Source organism: Danio aesculapii, chromosome 10 (assembly GCF_903798145.1).
Source record: "Danio aesculapii chromosome 10, fDanAes4.1, whole genome shotgun sequence".
NCBI lineage: Eukaryota > Metazoa > Chordata > Actinopteri > Cypriniformes > Danionidae > Danio > Danio aesculapii.
Window position 1 is genome coordinate 14,630,500 of NC_079444.1, and position 21,552 is coordinate 14,652,051.

At 35.8% G+C, this 21,552-nt stretch overlaps 1 protein-coding gene across 8 annotated transcripts in view; it reads right to left on the bottom strand.

The window, feature by feature from the left end:
* The window catches only part of ppip5k2 (diphosphoinositol pentakisphosphate kinase 2), a 105,579-nt gene extending 84,319 nt beyond the window's left edge, over positions 1-21,260 (bottom strand). For all 8 annotated transcript variants that reach the window (XM_056467492.1, XM_056467491.1, XM_056467489.1 and 5 more), the window contains exons 1-5: positions 20,964-21,260; positions 13,921-13,981; positions 8,731-9,022; positions 5,235-5,430; positions 1,551-1,641 (exon numbers count right to left, since the gene is read on the bottom strand). In XM_056467492.1, the coding sequence (XP_056323467.1) occupies positions 1,551-1,641; positions 5,235-5,430; positions 8,731-8,892 (449 nt within the window). In that variant the 5' untranslated portion in view covers positions 8,893-9,022; positions 13,921-13,981; positions 20,964-21,260. The remainder of the gene's footprint in view (positions 1-1,550; positions 1,642-5,234; positions 5,431-8,730; positions 9,023-13,920; positions 13,982-20,963) is intronic.
* Positions 21,261-21,552: the final 292 nt, after the last annotated feature.

A 21,552-nucleotide genomic window follows, 5' to 3' on the forward strand; every position in this document is an offset into this window, starting at 1 on the left:
TTAATGTCCATGCCACAGGCTGTGTTTGATTTAAAATTTCTTGATGTTTCGAGATGACAAAGTTTATTTTCCCCTTTTTTTTATTGTTTATATTAAACCTACTATGTATGTGGGGCGCGTTTTCTGAAAATGGCAAAGGCAGGGAAAGTCTCCTGTGCCATGCCATGTATTTACATTGTTGTACACATTTCTAATGGCCCGTTTCCACTAAGGGATATGGTACACTTTTATGCCTGTTTCCACTGTCAAAAGGTTCCTAAAAATGAACCGTACTGTACCTCTTTTTAGGTACCTAGCATGACAAAAGGCTACCAAAAGGAGGAGCTAGACGCACAGCTGAATGCTATTGGTTTTCAGACATACGTCACCAGCACGTACACAAGCAGGAGAATGAAAACAAAAGAAGTGGCATTTCTAAATACACAGCCGAGGCACCGTTATAATATATACATATAATAACAAGCCATGGTCTACACGAGCTCAAACTAACCTTGTTGTCGTCTTGATGAACAGCCACAAAGCCAAGAAGAAAAGCAAAATCTACCCTGTGCCCCGTAGTTGTTTACAAGGCTGTCTAAAGTGTGAGTGGTTTCGCTTTCACGCTTTAAAATAACAAACTTCTTGAGCTCATGATAATAACGTACGTGTGATTATTGAAGTTCTTCTGACATCCTTTTAGAATCAGACAAATGTGAGACAGACGCGTATATTTAATGTAATTCTTATATATAAATAACAATTAGTGTCTTATAGAATTAGATTTTTGAGATGCAGGGTCCAGAGCTTATATTAAACTATGATTAATTCAATTAGAACATAACTTTAATAAACATGTCTCAGGAAAAATTTTACCAGCGTGCAAAGTATGTCAGTGAAAGACACTTCAGTATTTCATTTCAGTAAAAATGCATTTTAAGTGTAAAAAACCTAGTCTGTAAAACCAGAAAAAATATATATACATCACGTTGATGACGTTTATCAATCTGTACTTGTCTATTTTCGACAAATGTGCTAGATTATGTCTTTAACATAATCATTAACACATGCTTGTCTCTTCTTGTCGTCATTTTTCCTCGTAGTTTTTCTACGCCTGAAGAATAATATTAGATCCATTTCATTTTTGTGGTCCAATTTCCAAGATACTGTTTATCTTGGAAATTGGACCACAAAAATGAAATGGATCTAATATATTGGGGCAGGCAATGAAGCAACCATGGTTGTGTCTGTACACGGACGAATTTTTGTGGTGACCAGTTGGTCTCGAAGGTTACATTGAAAGAGCAAACTTGAACCGCGAGAACACAGACAGCATATGAGAGATGAGATGACCTTTATATGAAAACAATTTCAACTATAATAATATCATTTTCTTTTCAGTAAATTCAGTATATTTAGGTACTAAAGCACTCTCAATGAAGACAGTTTGTAAAATGTAAATAAAAACAATTTCAGCAAGGAAACATCTTGCACCCCCTAGTAGCAGTGGGGCCCTAAGCAGCCGCTTAGTTCGCTTATAGGGAGGGCCTGCTCTGGGCAGATGTGAAGCTCACCTGTCCTGAATGCAGTATTGAAGATCCAGATCATTGATGACGAATGGATTCCTCAGCTTCTCATAAGCCACAGCCTTATCAAGTGGGAACCCTGTGAAAACAGACAATAAACGCTGCTAATAAATACTGTTCTGATGTTTGAAAATATCAACAGGGAATGAACAGTAACATTTTAGTTTAAAGGAAGAGTTCTCACTATTTACTAATGGTTGATTTTCTGCCTATTATTAAGATATTGGCTGTTTATTTCTACCTATAATCACATATTCTGCATGAACTTTTTCTACATCCCTAATCCTACCCAAAATCTTCTACTATCCTTTATTAATAAGCAGCACATTGTGATTTTATTTAGGCAAAAGTCATTATAGTTTATTAATAGCAAAAATTGTACCTTAAAATGAAGTGACCATTTTAAAACAAACCTTAGAGCCCTGCATTTTTTAAAATGTTTTTATGCATTAGGGGCATAAAAACATTTAAAAAAAATGTTATGCCCCTAGGACCGAGCTTCAGGCCAATTTCCATGTTATATAGCTAGCACACTAGAGCTGCACGATTCTGGCTAAATTGAGAATCGCAATTTTTTTGCTTTTTTGACGATTTTCTCGCGATTCTATAGATGTAAAATAAAGCTTAATATAAGTCAGCAATTACTATTATTGTTTTTTCTCAAACACATGGTAAAACAACAATAATATTATTATGTGCAGGTCTACTGGCATAGCATCAATACAATTAAGACGCTTCAATCCCGGTTTGGGGACTTAAATTAGTTTATTTTGTACATTAACATAAGGGATGTCCATAAAGCAGTGGATATTAACGTGTATATGGTCACATTTGCCATGCAAAAAAGAGTGCAAAGCTAACGTGTGCGTTTGTGTACGCGTGCATGCACGCGAGCAAACTTTATAACAACATTGTGTGTGACTCATCGCTTCAGAAAGGCTCGAAATAACTCCACAACAAATATATCAAATAACCGTTGAGAAAGTTATTACTATTGTAAGGGAAATCTGCTTCATTCTTGTCTGTTACTGAGCTGTTTGTCTAAGTGAAGTCTATGGCTGTTATAAGCACATGGGAACGGTGGGTGGGGAGAACCAGCTCATTAGTATTAAAGGCACAGGTAACAAAAACAGCTACACTGTTAAAGCAGCTCCCATTTCCCAGATTTAAAAAGGTATAATAAATAATCTGATGGGTGTTTTGAGCTGAAACTGAACTCAAGGCACATTCTGCAAACAAAGAATTTATATTAAATCTTGAGAAATGGTTTAAATTGGTTCCCTTTAATTGGTGTAACAGTATAAGCTGTTTGCCAGAAAAAAAACCCACTGTCGCCTCACAGCAAGAAGGTCGCTGGTTCGAGCCTCGGCTGGGTCAGTTGCCATTTCTTTGTGGAGTTTGCATGTTCTCCCCGTGTTCGTGTGGGTTTTCTCCTGGTGTTCCGGTTTCCCCCACAGTCCAAAGACATGTTGTATAGGTGAACTAAATAAACTAAATCGTAGTGCTGTAGTGTATGTGTGTGAATCATAGACTGTAAAATATATGGACGGAGTATCCGTGACGTCACCCATAGGTTTCTGAAGAGCGCAAAAGAAGCCATAAGTAGGCGCGGCCAACCGTCGCCATTTTGTTCGCGCGTCATCGCACCCACGGCGGGATACCAAACAAGGGCAAAGAGGCGGAGAGTGGGCGGAGCTACAGACACCTGCTGGAACTTTGCTTGGACCTGGCAGACAGACTTTACTTTGGGAGAAACGCTTAATACTCTATTATCTGCGACTCGCTTGTGTTCTGACCACATGTGCTTGGCTGTACACTATATCAGTAAAGTGATTAGACTTTCAAAAACACTGTAGTAATACATTGAGCCACTAAACATTGTTCTTATGACGTTTTCTACAGGAGGAAAACGCGAATTACTTCCAAACACTTCAGATATAGTGTGTGTGTTAGTAAATGCAAGACTATTGATAAAATCCAGCACAACACTGTATGACAACGCTTCAGATGACTGTTCTAGAGCCTACAGCTAATCAATCGGTCACATTCTGGAGTGCTTTACGGGTCTAAAGAAAAATATTAATGATAAATGATCTTAAATAAAACAAATACATTTATAGAGATGGTATACAAGTATATAACTTTACTCACATGGGAAACGGAGGCCACGTGAATGGTTTGTGAGCACAATTAAATGCACACAGCATCCCATATGATCTGATAATTGTAAGAAATAAGTCCAAAAGGCAGCTGACTGTGTAAAGCCACATAAAACAAAACAAAAATACGATGAATATGCCGAGATCAGTGGCTAATCTGCCGAATTCAGCTGAGGTGAAGTGACGGCGACCAGCGAGACCTAGCTGTCACTCAAGTAGCCACGCCCTTAATTATGCAAACTTAAAATAACCTAATATAAAGGAAATGGATGAGTTATAAAAAAATTCACCCCCCTCACAGTTGTCATGGAGGGTAATAATAGCTATATGAACCAAAATCGTTCTTTGTACCAGGCTGTAAACACCTTTTTTTCTGCTGTAAATTTGGCCATTCTAACAGTGGGCTCAATTGCAACTTGCTCTATTATGGAGCCAGGACTAGCGGAATTTTGATGAATTGCAGTTTCTGTTACTTCCGTATTGGCCTCCCGAGAGAGGCCACACCGCTTGGTGTGAATGAGCGAGTATAGATGTTTCCCAGTACTGGGTTGCAGCTGGAAGGACATACGCTGTTGTAAAACATATGCAGAATAAGTTCCTAGTTCATTCCGCTGTGGTGGCCCTTGATGAATTAAGGGACTAAGCGAAAGGAAAATTAATGAATGAACATATACTGACTGTGAATGAACCGTGAACTGTAAAACAGCATTAGCTAATTAATTAATAAATAATGTTGAAGTATTGTTCAATGTTTTTGTTTTACAGGTTACCTTGATGACAACTTATTGTAAAGAGTACTCACATATTTCATATTATTTAGCAAATATATGCACACTTTAAAGTCCTTAATTAGTGTTCTGTTATTCTGGATTAAGTCAAATAATTTTATCACCTGATTTGCTAGTAGTTTGTTTACGACTGATGTTTACAATAAATTATGTGTATATAATAATTTATCTTTGTTTTCATATATATATATATATATATATATATATATATATATATATATATATATATATATATATATATATATATATTCAGTTATTTTTCTGCTCTGTATAATACTATTTAAAAGATTTGTAGTGTAGTGATGGAAAACAAAGCATCTTTATAACGTTTGTAAAAAGGTACATAAATATTGCATACTTTTCCAAATTAATAATAAAATATGATATAAAGACTGATGCAACTTATTTCTTTCCCTTATTTTATTTCTAATTTATCTCACTGGACCATTCATAATTTCTTCTCCTATATAGAGGTGATACAGCTGTCTAAATACTCATAAGGAATACATAAAGAATAAAATTAAAACAAAATAAAATTAATCAAAATTTAAAATAAAAATCTGGAAAAAAGTCTCCTTTAAAACAGCTTGCAAAAAGACATTTAAATGTTGTTTTTCCCCCTCTCAAAATAGCAATTTGCCCTGAAATGACATGGGTTCTGGAAAAAAAAAACTATTTTTATTTATTATTTTATTTCATTAGGTAACAGACAGAATGCCACCAACCTTTGGAATGGAAAGAAATGAGACAATCACAGAGCGGCCAGTTTTCCACCGGCTCATTCAGAATGACTTCCTCTTCAAACGTAACCACAGTGATGTATTTGAACAGACACAGTCTCTCCAGAATCTCCTTCATAGGTTTGGACTTTGACTTCTTCGACATGGCACAGATACCCACCACAATCTGTCTTTCTGGGGGCTGCAGATAAAACACATGCAATTAATATTTCACCAAAAATTCATTAGATTTGTTTAAAGAAACACTCCACTTTTTGGAAATAGGCTCATTTTACAAGTCTCCTAGAGTTAAACAGTTGATTTTTACCATTTTACTATTCAGCCAATCTCCAGGTCTGCCGGAAAAACTTTTAGCTTAACATAAATTATTGAATCAGATTAGACCAATCTTGCCTTGTCTTTTTCCTTTTCAACACTGCAATTTGACCAGGTGCTACCTATACTCAGACGCAACTCACATTTAAAAAAAATATAATACTATGGATGGAGATTAGAGATTAGTCATCATTCAAAATGACTTTAACCCAAGCATCTCACTATTATCTTAATCTGATCCTTGACACCGAATGATCCTTTTACTTTACCTGCGTATAACCTTGTTTTCTTCTCTTCAGGCCTTAGTGCTGATTTTCAGATACATTTCATAATTTTCCATATGTAAATTAGCTACATTCCCAAAGCTGTCAGCAAAACTGGGCCAACCATGAGCAAAACAAGTGCATATACTTCAATCAATCAATCAATCAATCAATCAATCAATCAATCAATCAATAATGTAAAATTTAAACATTCATGAAGTCTTTGAATTAAAAATGATTGTTGAAATATACAGAAAAGGGTACCTGGTTCTAGTAACCATAGTTAACATGCAAAATCTAAACACTTGATATAGTCTGTACCCAAATAATCCCATTTGTTAGGGTTTGAAGCTTGACAAGAAAAGAGAAAATAAAACTGACAGAATTCCCATACATATGCTTTAAGTGGTTTATGTATCATATCTTGTATTTTTTAATGCTATGTCAGCTTCTTTGTTCATTCAAATTTGTTATACATAATACATACAATAAAACATTCAAACAAACAAACACAAGCGATTTACACAGACCTTTTATAATAATATATGATAAACTGAAACACTGACTAACACATCCTATAAACATTAAACTTATTGCAATATAATATGTCTAACAGAGAGAGGAAGCTTGAAAAACATGTACTGAGCAGGTTTTATTCACCTTTTAGTAGAAATGCATCAGTTATGACTAGACCCACACGGAGTCTGCGCACGCTGAAAAGTGCAGATTTCCGCAGATTTTTATCCCATTATTTATATATTTATATTTATATATAGTCTATTTATTTACTTTTAAGTGTGTGTACGTTTATTTTTTACAATTTATTCAGTTTTTAAATAAATTTCAGTAATAATATTGACTAGTATGAAAGTGTTTATTTGATTTATTTACAATTTACTTGCTTTGTATACCAAATAAGTGGACCTAGATGGATTTGCATTGTAAACATTAAATAAAAGTTAAAAAGCTATTATTTTTTTTCATATATTATGTTTTTAGTTACAATACTCCTAAAATAATCCCACATAAATTCGCAGATTTTTAACAAAATTCTCAGCAGAAATAGCAAAAAATGTCCGCAGATTATGTCTGGCCCTAGTTATGAACAATTCAAAATCAGGTAAAAATCGCTTGAACAAATCTTGTATAATAAGATATTTTACAAAAGGATGTCAGAAATTTTACGATGAATTTCATTTCATTTACTATTTTCAAAGGGTTTATGTTAATGTTGTTAAAGCTAATAACTGAACAACACAAATAAATTTCATGGAAAATATGACAGTATTTTTCGGAGACTTCCAGGATGCATGGGCTTTGTTTGTTTGTTTGTTTGTTTATCATCAATTTATGGCTATTTCACGACAAAATCGATATAGATAAAACATTACATTAAAACAATCACTTCATAATTCAATAAGAAATGTCCAAAAAAGTGTACATTAAAATTGTTACATTTAATTTTTCAATTCAACATACATATATACATATATGCATATATATATATATACATACATATATATATTTTATACATATATACATACATATATATCTATGTATGTATATACAAAAAAGTGCCCTTCCGAATCAAATCAGCAGGATGCCAGACTCTAACTGCAGTTCAGCAGTTTCACATTCACTCATGAACATTTCATTCATGGCCCGTGACAAACTGGGGTTTTAGACGCAAATAAGAAGTAAGGACTGATGAGTGTTATGGAATTTAGTAACGCACGCTGAGTGGAAATAAAAACTGACAGTCGGTGTGTGGGGATCTTGTCGGAAAATATGGCGTGAAGTCCTACATGATGGTAATAGTTTGATTGCGCCATTTACTTCAATAATGCCACTAATATATGCATACACCACGTCTTAATTCCATTTCTGTTTAGTTCAGTTATGACTTGGATAGTTGGATTAAGGTAATCAAAAAAAAAAAAAAAATGCTGTTTCAAGCTTATGTAGGCCGACAGTTCAAAATTCATGTTTAACTGAATAAACAGTTAGTAAACACAAGTACATTCTATTGAACATAATTTATTTTCATCACCAATTATCATAGCAGAACAGTTTCTCAAGCAGTTTGTGATGCATTTTGGAAACTGGAGATGAGCCCCTGGTCAAATGTGCCACCTAAAAAAAAAATGTATCTATGCCCATCTATAATATAATAATACATACATACATACATACATACATACATACATACATACATACATACACACACACATACACACATACACACACACACACACACACACACACACACACACACCTACCTACCTACCTACCTACCTACCTACCTACCTACCTATCTATCTATCTATCTATATATATATATATATATATATATATATATATCTATATATATATATCTATATATATATATATATATATATATATATATATATATATATATATATATATATATATATATATATATATATGTATGCATGTGCACACAGGCACAGTGTTTCTGCAGGTTTTATCAAGTGAAATTTAAGATTTTTTAGGACCCTATCTATTATGAACTAAATTTTAGACTTATCCAGGGCTAAATACTAATGACTATTTTTAATGGCCCTTAATACATACTTAAAATTCTTCCTGGGGGATATATTTTTAAAAACATCAATCAAAGTGCTCCAGGATGGATGGGAACCCTGGACTTAATCCTCTAATCAAATCAGAAAAAGCTGCGACTTACTGAAATGAATCAATTGATGCTGCATGTTTTTAAAATGGAATGCGCTGGATGGAGTGGGATTGCATGGGAAGCGGGAATGCTAACACAGACGCTAAAGAAGAAGATTACCTGCACAGCTCTTACAAGCTGGCTCAACTCAAAACTCATCTTTCACCGTCCCTCATGGGCGGCAAAACAGCAGGCGTTTTCCACTTACCGAATCATATTCTGCATCATCTCTCTCTTCATCCTCTTCTTCCACGTTCTCATACAGACAATCATAGCCGAGGACTCTGCCTGGATCCAGTAGTTCATCTCCCTCGCCGTCATCAGCTCCAACAAAAAAGCGAGGGTGATCCAAGTCCTCGTGCACAGACATGTTCACTACAGACAGCTGTCAGCCACTCAGAGAGTCCCAGCAGAGGTCAAACTGAAGGTTAGAACTGATAATACCCAGCCTCACAGCCCTCTTCCTGCTCCTCACAGACACTCATCTTTATCCTCTCCCACTTTAACAGAGCACAAAAACACAACAACATTTTAAGGAAGAGTTTTCAGTGTTTCTGAACGAAGTCTCTAATGCCCCGTTTCCACTGAGCTGTACGTTTCGGTACAATACGGTAGGGCTGGACGACATTGCAAAAAAAAAAAAAAAAAAAAAAAAAAATCACAATACCATGTTTCATATCATTCGATATTGGTAATTGAATATTTTTTTAACACGCTATTTAGGAATATTAGGATTTTTTAAATTTAACTACTTTATTTTAATTTACCAACATTACTGAGGCAAATAGTTTTAATAGTCAAAAACAAAAATATTTTATCAAAATATTTGATATCTTTATAATAAAATAAACATAAGTGTTAAAGAGACTCTTAAACTTGATGAATAAAATGTTGCAAAGTGTGTGCAATGGTAAAGGTAGATCAACATCTGTAAGGTGTCAATAATAATGATACCATAAACCTCAAACTCTGTAAACAAAACAAATTATGATAAACAAATCAGCACTTTCAAGTAAAGGAACCAGCGATCAGTATTCAAATACACATTGCAACATTACAAATTGTGAAGTTGGATGACTATATTACTCCCCATGCTAAAAACTCTTTCAGATGGGGTGCTAGTGGCTGGGTTGCACAAGAAAAGAACCAAAAAGCCACTCTGGCAACATCCTTAATTTACAATCTCCTCACTGTTGCTATACAGCACTAATTTTCGCATGTGTTGTTATTCTGACCTGAAGTGACAAGCGCGAGCGCGTGGTTTCCTTCACCATTTTCTATGGCATCTCTCGTAACTATGCGACTATCAACCGTTTTCTCAGAGGATGACAAACGGACAAACCATTGCTCCAGTTCTGATACAAGTTTCTGGAGAAAAGTAAAAACAACTGCAGTGTTTGGGTGCGCCGTGTTTGTCTCTGGTAATTAGTCTGCTGTTATTACCAAAATGTGTATTTTTCATACAAAGTGTGAAGCAGATTGATTAGTTCTACTTACATGAATCGCGGTGTGCGAGGCATTCAGAAAAGTTCAGATGTTTTTTAAGTAGTCACACAAGTCACGCGCCTCCATTGGAAATTACAAACTTATACCCTAAGCTTATTGGCATTCCTTCCATGGCTCATCAGATATATATTTTATAAAACTATAGCCTTCATACCAAAAGTTTATACCAAACTTTTTTTTTTTTTCATAGTTACTGACAATGGTGTTCGGTCAAAAAAGAAAAAAAAAAAAAAAAAAAAAAAAAAAATTTGATACCGATTTTATCGCCCAGCCCAACAGTACGGTATGCTTTTTGTCCATTTTCACTGTCAAGGGTACCAAAAAACCAAACCGTACTGTACCTCTTTTTGGGTACCATTTCAAAAAGAAAAACAGAATGGTACCAATAGGTGGAGCTACACTTGTCGCTGAACGTTATTGGTTTACAGAGAATCGTCACCAGTGGGTGCCACAAGCCAAGAGAAAAACAACAATAATAGCGCCATTTTTAAATACACACTACATAATAATACAAATAATAAGCCATGGTCAACCCAAACCTTGTTGTCTTCTTGTCACAAAAGGCACATGCCAAAGGGCAAGAAATGAATCTGCAGTATGTAATTTATTGTGGTTTACGAGGGCATCTAAAAGCGTGAGGAAAGCACGAGTCATTTGGCTTCCTTTATCTGCACGTGCTCACAATGCGTATATATTTTAAACAATGATCTTGGGCTCCTGATAACTTTATCTCCTATAACTTTGGGCTCCTAATACCATAACTTTCTGTTGTACACAACACCTACAAAAAGGGTACCATGTGGCATTGGAGACACAAGCCTGCTAAAAGTTACTCATACTAAACAGTACTGTACTGAACTAAACTTTACCCTTTCAGTGGAAACAAGGCAGAATGTTGATCTAGGCTGCATTATTTAAGTCATTATTTGGATTTATAAAGCCCTGGTATACTTCAAACAAAGTCCTGTTTTGTTCTTTGTTCGAGGGCAAAAACTGTTTGAAAAGGCTGAGTGATAGTATATTGTTGTCGAACCATCTGACACCCCTGCACTGCAGTAGGCTGGGTTGTAAACGTGTCACACATGTATGCCCTAAATGCAACTTTGGCAGTTGTGAGAACAGTACACATCTGGCCTTCTCCACGAGAAGCCCCACTGCGGCACACCACATCTTAATATTGTTTTCTATTTGCAGGAGACAGACACAGAATAAATCAGTTTCTATAACTTTAAAAGACATGGCGCAACATGGTGGCTCTTTACAGCTAGTGTGTGACCCGAGTCTAAATTCTATCTGTGAGTGATGGTACGGGTGTGGATACATCTGTACCAGCCCTGCTTCTCAACTCCAGTTTATTCATTCTTAGTGTGGTTGTGTTGGATGTTGATCTCCTGTTTAGTTTACAAATTAATAAATCACACGTCACTAATTAATCAGACACAACCACAAATTGTCATGGACCAACAGTCGAAGCTTCAAAACATTTCGAAACTCATCTCTACAGTGACCCCAGTGGTTTTTTTATGTATTTTATGCTCTTGAAACAGTTAGGCAAATTGAGGAATTAAACCCCACGTTGTAGGGTCAAGGTTTCCAGTGATTCAGTGAAGCAGTGAAAATTTCTGACTGGCATGCAGAGATAATGGGTTCGAATTCAGGGAGATGCAGCTATAGATGTCAGTTATTTTTTTATTTATTATTATTTTTAGGGGGTTTTCACCTTTATTGTGATAGGACAGTGGAGATTTACAGACTGGAAAGTATGGGGAGCAGAGATAGGTGAAGGATCAGCAAAGGACCTCGAGCCGGGAATCGAACTCGGGTCGCCATGAGCACCTCGGTGCTATGTGTCGACGCACAAACCACTAGGCTATTGGCGTCGCTATTGTTAGTATTTAAATTCTTATTTGTTTTGTTTTAACAGCGGTCTGACATCTGAATAAAAACTTGATATATGAATAAATACGTCTTGTTTTGTTCATAAAAAAGTAACATTATTAAAATACATCAAGTCACAATTTCAGAGTATTTATACAAGTCATGATTCGAACTCGGGCCATTTGCAGCACAGTTACTCACTAGGCTCACTAGTTCACTAGTTGTACACAACACCTACAAAAAGGGTACCATGTGCCATTGGAGACACAAGCCTGCTAAAAGTTACTCATACTAAACAGTACTGTACTGAACTAAACTTTACCCTTTCAGTGGAAACAAGGCAGAATGTTGATCTAGGCTGCATTATTTAAGTCATTATTTGGATTTATAAAGCCCTGGTATACTTCAAACAAAGTCCTGTTTTGTTCTTTGTTCGAGGGCAAAAACTGTTTGAAAAGGCTGAGTGATAGTATATTGTTGTCGAACCATCTGACACCCCTGCACTGCAGTAGGCTGGGTTGTAAACGTGTCACACATGTATGCCCTAAATGCAACTTTGGCAGTTGTGAGAACAGTACACATCTGGCCTTCTCCACGAGAAGCCCCACTGCGGCACACCACATCTTAATATTGTTTTCTATTTGCAGGAGACAGGCACAGAATAAATCAGTTTCTATAACTTTAAAAGACATGGCGCAACATGGTGGCTCTTTACAGCTAGTGTGTGACCCGAGTCTAAATTCTATCTGTGAGTGATGGTACGGGTGTGGATACATCTGTACCAGCCCTGCTTCTCAACTCCAGTTTATTCATTCTTAGTGTGGTTGTGTTGGATGTTGATCTCCTGTTTAGTTTACAAATTAATAAATCACACGTCACTAATTAATCAGACACAACCACAAATTGTCATGGACCAACAGTCGAAGCTTCAAAACATTTCGAAACTCATCTCTACAGTGACCCCAGTGGTTTTTTTATGTATTTTATGCTCTTGAAACAGTTAGGCAAATTGAGGAATTAAACCCCACGTTGTAGGGTCAAGGTTTCCAGTGATTCAGTGAAGCAGTGAAAATTTCTGACTGGCATCCAGAGATAATGGGTTCGAATTCAGGGAGATGCAGCTATAGATGTCAGTTATTTTTTTATTTATAATTATTTTTAGGGGGTTTTCACCTTTATTGTGATAGGACAGTGGAGATTTACATACTGGAAAGTATGGGGAGCAGAGATAGGTGAAGGATCAGCAAAGGACCTCGAGCCGGGAATCGAACTCGGGTCGCCATGAGCACCTCGGTGCTATGTGTCGACGCACAAACCACTAGGCTATTGGCGTCGCTATTGTTAGTATTTAAATTCTTATTTGTTTTGTTTTAACAGCGGTCTGACATCTGAATAAAAACTTGATATATGAATAAATACGTCTTGTTTTGTTCATAAAAAAGTAACATTATTAAAATACATCAAGTCACAATTTCAGAGTATTTATACAAGTCATGATTCGAACTCGGGCCATTTGCAGCACAGTTACTCACTAGGCTATACGAGACAGATGTCTTTTCTGACCCTGTCAGTCAAACGCAGATTTCCCGGATCTTGAAACGCTTCTGAAATGACCGTTGCTTTAAATCCCATTAGTCAGGTGACCTGGTGTTTTGAAACACTTTAGTCATGTGACCTGGGTGTTTAACATCACCTTAGTCACGTGACCTGGGTGTTTCAGATCATGCTTTGGTGCAGTGTTTCGAAACACTTGCCCTTCAGGATCTCAACGCTGTGTCAAAACATCAGTTTCACGTCAGCCATTTTTTATGAGCTGTTTTGAACTGCCGAAACAAACTCAAGCTGACTAATAATAAAAAAACAAAAAATAAATAAATAAAAAACCAAATAATACAATACTATTAATTTTACTGCAGATTCATATTTAATAGTGTAACAATTTGCCGCAGATTTTTCCATAGAAAATGAATAAAAAAATGGATGTTGCAGTACTGATCTTATTGTACAAACTCACCTCTGAGATGGGTCAGAATAATCCCCAGATGCTCACAAGTTCAGACTTAGCAATGATTATCCTGCAAAAAATAAAACTAAAATTAAGGTAAGTTATTTATTTGTTTTGTTAATTCACACTAATAACAGGAAATAAAACCTCAAGTAAACCTTCAGATAGAAAAGTTCAATAAAAAAAAATCTCCACAAAAGGCAAATCTTTTAAGGGAAAATATCTAAAATCTTTGAAGCTTGAGTATTATAGTTTACTATTAATATTTGTGAAGTCAGATTAAAAAAAAGCGGTTTAAACGCTACAGAAATGAATAGAAATGCGATGTGCTCATATTTTCCACAGAGATGACACTTTTCTAAATAAAAACCAATGATTATCATCAATGCACTGCTAAACCATATCATGCACACAACTAATATCTGACCTTCTTTATCACAGCCAAATATAACGCCACTAATAGGAAAATCAAGGAGAGGTCAGTATTAAAGATTATTCACACTAAATGCAGCATGACACAGCAAAGAGATTAACTGATGAAAGAAAAGGAGAAGAAAAGCAAAATCACCTTCCACTCTCCCTCCAGGAGTAGGGATGGATATCATTTAGATTTTATAGATATCAAATACCGTTTCCAATACTGCTTATCGATACTCTATCAATAATGCTTTCTATAATTTGAAGCAAAGAGACAAAAGTTTACAAATTCTTAAGCAAATAGAAGTAGATGCATAAAGTATGGAGATATGAACAAATAAATACGGCACTCATCATGAGTTGGATGTCTTCCTCATAAGTATTTCCACTACTGTGATCTTTTTTTAACTTATTTAGCTTTTAACATTCTTAACTCCAGTGACTGGCACTTCTGGACTGACTGCATTCATGGTCAAACTGAACCGTGACACCTTTACCCTGAAGGTTTGGATCGAATACATGTAGCGCTACACCCCTAGTTCGCTATTAACACTGAAGTACACAGAAAAAGCAGTGCGACTATAATTAACAGTACTGTTTGTTTTGAAGTTGTCAGTACCCATTCCTACCCTCAAGTGTTCCAAACCTTTATGAATTTCTTTATTTTGTTGAACACAAAAAATATATATTTTGAAGAAAACTGAAACTGGATAACCAATGACATTCATAGTAGGAAAACTAATACAATGGAAGTCAATTACAGGTTTCCAGCATTCTTCAGAATATCTTCAGGTAAGTGTATGTATAAGAAATGTAAAAAGAAACCGAATGCTTGGTGAGGATAAATTATTCCTGAAAAGAAGACAGTAGTGTGAAGAAACTTTGAAGAATATTTAACTAATCATGGGTTGTGTCAGTGGTTCAAAGAGGTTATGAACTGTAAACGCTTCATGCTTCTGCTGACACATGGAGTTCAGTTTAGTGACACCATAGTGCCAGAAATTACACATTTACATTCACCTTTAAGAGTATTTAAAAATAAAGAAATAATAAACACGCAAAATAGGTTGCGACCTTTGGCCATTTTTAACGGAAATGTTTCTTCTACGCTCAAAAAAATTACTTTTGCCGCTTGTTTAAACAACTTTTTTTGTCACGATCACCAGCAATCATACTCCCAGATCGCTGGATCTCACACACATGGACTACAAATCCGCCATTCATGGACTGCATATTCATACATGCACTCCGTTCACACACACACACACACACATGCTTCCCCATTTCCACTGATTGGACTCCCACAGCTGTTGCAGCTTCTGGACTGATTGCAAACACCATTTAAACCACACACACTCTCACTTCCATTGCCGAGTCTTGTTAGCTGTATAAGTGACATTACAACGCGTTTCTCAAGTACTTGTTTCTCCGTGTTTTGATCTTTGCTTTGTTTACTTTTCTCATTGTCTGCCGCCTGCCTTCTGACCTCTCGCCTGTTACAATTGACCACGATTCTGGATTGCCTTTATACATCTGTTTGCACCTGTGTTGACCATTGATTCCCTGACTTCGAATAAACCTGCAAGTGGATCCTAAACATCAGTTGTCTGTCTCACTCCCCGTGTTACATTTTTAAAATGTTAAAAAAAAAAAATTTGTGACAACTTAATAATTTTATGTTCAATCCAAAATGATTACGTTAATTTAGTCGATTTGTGTTAGGACAACATGGATGAATTGTGTGGAACCCAAGACAGTGTGCTATTTTACAGTGTGTGAACACTTTTTTTAAAGCATAATAACTTTAATGCAATTATTACACAACACATTTGTCAGTAGTGGTTTTAATCAAATATATGAAATAAACTTCAGAGCAAAACTGGTATAAAACATTTGTGATTAAACCATCATTTACATCAAATGAGTCAAAGTGAATAAAATTGTCACTTCCTGATAAATATATTTATACATATGAAGAGTTCAGATGCAAAACCCTCTAAATCCATCTGACCTCTTTTCTTGTAAATTAGCATTTTTTATCAGGTTCCTCTAATTAGGTTCGGAAGTAAATTTTTTTAGCTAATGAGGTTATTAGCTGGTAAATAAAATATTTCTTTCAAAAATGTCACTTTAGACAACTTTTTTGTTTTTAACAAGGTATTAAATGCAACAGTGCAACAGCATTACAGAGACAGGACAAAAAACAGATAATAAATATATTTTTTTTAAAATACAAGTAAGTAGTGAATGCGAATATACAAATAGACAAGTGTATATACAGCTATATTACTATATACAACGTTATATGTGCAGCTGTTATGTGCAAATTGGCATGTAAAGTGTGTTGTTAAAGAAGTGTATATGTGTATAAAAATTGTGTAGCAAGTAGTGATGTTGGTTCCACAATTATTATCATCAAGTGTTCATGAGATGGATTGCCTGAGTGAAGAAACTGTTTGTTTCGGGCTGTTCTGGTGCGCAGTGCTCTGTAGCGACCAGAAGGTAAAAGTTCAAAGAGGCAGTGTGCTGGGTGTGAGGGGTCCAGAGTGATTTTGGCAGCCCTTTTGCTCGCTCTGGATAAGTACAGTTCTTGGGGAGTAGGAAGGGTTGTACCAGTGATTCGCTCAGCAGTCCGAACTATTCGACGTAGTCTTTGGAGATTGTATTTAGTAGCTGAGCTAAACCAGACAGTTATTGATGTGCAGATGACTGATTCAAGGATGGATGTGTAGAACTGTTTCAGCAGCTCCTTTGGGAGGTTAAACTTCCTCAGCTGACGAAGAAAGTACAGCCTCTGTTGAGCTTTTTTGACAATGGAGTCAATGTGAGTGTCCCACTTCAGGTCCTGAGAGACGGTGGTACCCAGGAACCTGAATGACTCCACTGCTGCCATAATGCTGTCCATGATGCTCAGTGGGGGGAGAACACGGGGGTTTCTCCTGAAGGCCACTATCATCTCCACTTTTTTTGAGCGTGTTGGGCTCCAGGTTGTGACTGCACCAGACAGCCAACTCCTTAACCTCCTGTCTGTAAGCAGACTCATCACTGTCCTGAATGAGGCCGATAAGTGTGGTGTCGTCTGCAAACTTCAAGAGTTTGACAGATGAGTCATTCGTGTACAGGGAGAAGAGCAGTGGAAAGAGGACACACCCCTGGGGGGCGCCAGTGCTGATTGTGTGGATACTAGATGAGAATTTTCCCAGCTTCACCAGCTGCTGCCTGTCCGTTAGGAAGCTGTTGATCCACAGACAGACAGAGGTGGGCACAGAGAGCTGAGTTAATTTGGGCAGGAGAAGTTTTGGGATGATAGTGTTAAACGCTGAGCTGAAGTCAACAAACAAGATCCTCACATAGGTCCCTGGTCTGTCTAGGTGTTGCAGAACATAATGCAGTCCCATATTTACTGCATCATCCACAGACCAATTACAAATTATTTTACCAAACATAAAACACATTACACAAACCCCCTAAAATTAAAAATATATAAATCTGTCAAGTAAGTGGCGGTTCATTCCGCTGTGATAAACCAGGGAAAAAGCAGAAGGAAAATGAATGAATGAAATCTGTCAAGTGCATTAATCAATAACAATAAAATTGACATTAATTAAATCTTAAAAATCTATTGTCATTTCCGATATTTAGATTTAATGCAAGTAAACAAATGCACTGTAAACAAAGCTTGGTAGATTCAAATAATGTAGTGTAAAACATTATGAAACATCCATATCTGTGCATTGCCCATTAATATAAAAAGCTTATCAGACCTATAGGTAATATAAAGTAATACAAATAATGTATAGTTTTATACATTATATTTATCTTTTAAAAAATAGCTTAAATTAGCAAATAAAACACAAGGTGGGCCTACTGGGCAAAAGAGGATGTCACTCAGACAATTTTAGAAGCTGTCATTCATTCATTCTCACCATACTCAAGGTCTTGGTCTCTTATTTATCCTCATAGCATCCATGTGGGATAAAAGAACGACATCTTAACTTCATCTTTCATGAAACGGAGTTGCTGGTTGACGTATAGTAAATCGGACTCATTCAAAGTAGCGTCGCTGTGCAAAAAAACACGTTATGAATGCATGTTACACTTCCGACTGTACATTGTGTTTTCTTTTTCTTATAAAAGCACAGAGTTTTGAGGTAAGGGACGTTTTCATTTGCTATTCACTGTCAGTTGGACAGGCTCATCCAGTTCATCAAACTCTGTCTTTTAAAATCTAAAGCGGAAACGGAATAAAACAGTCTCCTCATAAAAGCCAGCGTATCAGTGCGCTGCTACATTGAAAACATACGATTCGATTCGCGCCTTCTGATTGGTTCTCGGGACATAGCGGCTTTTGCATACAAACTGTTATTTCTGAATGCACTGACGCTGGGATTTGGATGATTAGAAGCAAATCAATTTGTTGATGGTGTACTACATGCCTAAAGCATTCACTCAATGTCATTATCTCATTTTTGGCGTAAGTGGCATTTAACGGCTTTTGCAACTGATCTCTTCATATATAGTTGAAGTCAGAATTATTAGCCCCCTGTTTTTTTTCCCCCAAAGCTTAAAGGTGCTAATAATTTTGACCTTAAAATGGTTTTTAAAAAATTAAAAACTGCTTTTATTCTAGCTGAAATTAAACAAATAAGACTTTCTCCATAAGAAATAATATTATCAGACATACTTTGAAAATTTCCTTGTTCTGTTAAACATCATTTGGGAAATATTTAAAAAAAGAAAGAAAAAAAAAAATCAAAAGCAGGGCTAATAATTTTGACCAACTGTATATATATATTTTTTGTAAGGTTTTCACGTTAAAACAAAATAATATGACTTTTTTTAATGTGCATGCTGGAATTTACTCAGCAAATGTTTTTCCATTGTAGTTTATATATTGTTTTATCTGATAAAAAAAAATGTATCCTAGAAAGTTGTGTACATACATTTTTCTGCACATTTTAAAAAGTTATTCCCATCTTTTGCATTTCCATTAAGTCGTTTTTTTATGCGATTGTCCAAAATGCACTTACAAAAAGGTGGATGGACACAACCCTGGAAAAAATGCTGGGTTCCACACAATTCCTTCATGTTGTCAAAGCACAAATTGATTAAGTTAACTTACAAATTTAAGATGATTGAACATTAAACAATTACGTTGTAAACTCAAGAATTGTGTTGATTCATCTCATTTTAAATAAGCAGTTTAAACAAGCAGCACAATTCATTTTTTGAGTGAAGGCCTCTTTTATATGAAAAGTAAACTAAATAAAATGATAAAATAATTGTTATATATTCAGTGATATTCTTATTCAGTGTAATGAATAACAAAGTGTTTTTGTCACTTAACTGAATGGCATAATGGGATGTGGTTTTACAAATTAGGACAAAACATCATGAAAAGGATTCAATCATTTTAAAAAAGAGAGATATATTTACTAAACTGCAGCACCACATTACCATCCATGTTACAGACTGACAAATATCTATTAGTTTTAAAATATTTTTTACATTAATTCTTAATGCTGTTTTAAACTAAATGGCCTTGACCAATGTATATCGTTTGACTTTTTTGTCTTGATATTACCAAATGTTTAAAAAAGACTTTGTGTTCAGCCAATATGTATTCGTTGACTGGGACCACAAAACTTATGTTGCACAGGTACAGATTTGGCAATAGACAAAAAGGCATGGGCCAAAATTAGAGATTTTTCTTTTTAAAAAAAATTATTAGAGAATAACAGAAAAAAGTAAAACATTTGGTACTATAAAAATATATTTTAAATGTCCTACAGTATATCAAAACTTTACTTTGAATTTCTAAACATTCAGACAATTTAAGTCTCAATATTTTAACTTCTTGTAACAACAGATACCAGATTTTTAAATAGTTGTCCAATCCGAATATTGTGCCAAATATTGTCCTATCCTATCAAAGCATTTAATCGAAGAAAACTTACCAACTCACCTTTCATGTGATGTATAAGTATCCATTTCAAAAATCTTATAGGTTCTGTGGTCCAGTTTCTCAAAAAACAACACGAAAGTCTAAATAATTACAATGAATGACAATACTAAATTGTTGTTTATTATAAAATGGTGCTAAATTAACCATAGAGGTGTTATTTGCCATCTACACACAAGATATGCTGAAAACCCTGCCAGTGATCTGAGATCTAAACAGAGCCCAGCCATAATCCGAGGACATCTGTCACTGACACCACCTGTCTGACAGCACACAACACATCACAACACAACTCAACACCACACACAAAACGGAAATGATACCTTTTTCCTCACACAGCAAGGGGAATTCACCACTAAACAAACAACTAAAAGTAATAACGTCAAACTTAATCCTTTAGAAATATTATACAAATTACATTATAGATTTTTTGGGATATTAGTTAAATGACGGGAGTTTAAAGGCAAGTGCACTTGACTGACAGCACAGATTTGTACTGTAATAACATAAAGTACAGTAGGATTTACATTCACATACATTAGTATGAAAGCAAAAGTCAAGGCAGGAGGTCAGTCATGTGCAGTTTGATGTCTCACTTCAAGCTGCTAATTTGCTCCGGCACAAATGTTCAACACGTGCACTATGTTAAAGATGATAAACTGTATACTCTTACCTGCGGTAAAAGAGATCGAAATGAATCCAATGCTGCGTGCTGTTATGTTAGCAATTCACACATAGAGAAACACTGAATGAGGAGCGCTAACATTAGCACACAAGCTAAAAGCACCAGCAGCAAACATCACCACCATCATCATCCTTCAGCTAACGGACACACACGAACTACACATTTCTGATCCTCTGCTGGCCTATATAAGACTCTCGTTACAGGCATCGGTGTAACATGACTGAATTTACTCCGGTATAGGTTTTAAAGTCAAAAAAACGGCAGTAGAGGCGGCGTGTCGTCAGCCGTGAGGTCACCGCGAGGGCGGAGCTTTCAAACTAGAATGCGTGTTTTTTAACCGTTTTACCTGATTTTACAGACGGGTCAACAGTGCTGCCATAATGCGCCTTGTGGTTCAGGAAAATTATAACTCAGCGTTTATAGATGTATATATATGCACCACCCGCGTTTCAGCTCTATCCATGTCTGTAAATTATTACTTATTGGGCCTAAATCCTGTACACAGTAGATCTCACAACTCGACCTGCAATTAGAGGAAACAAAGTTAGCGTTAGCTCTACTATAAAAGATCTGGGTG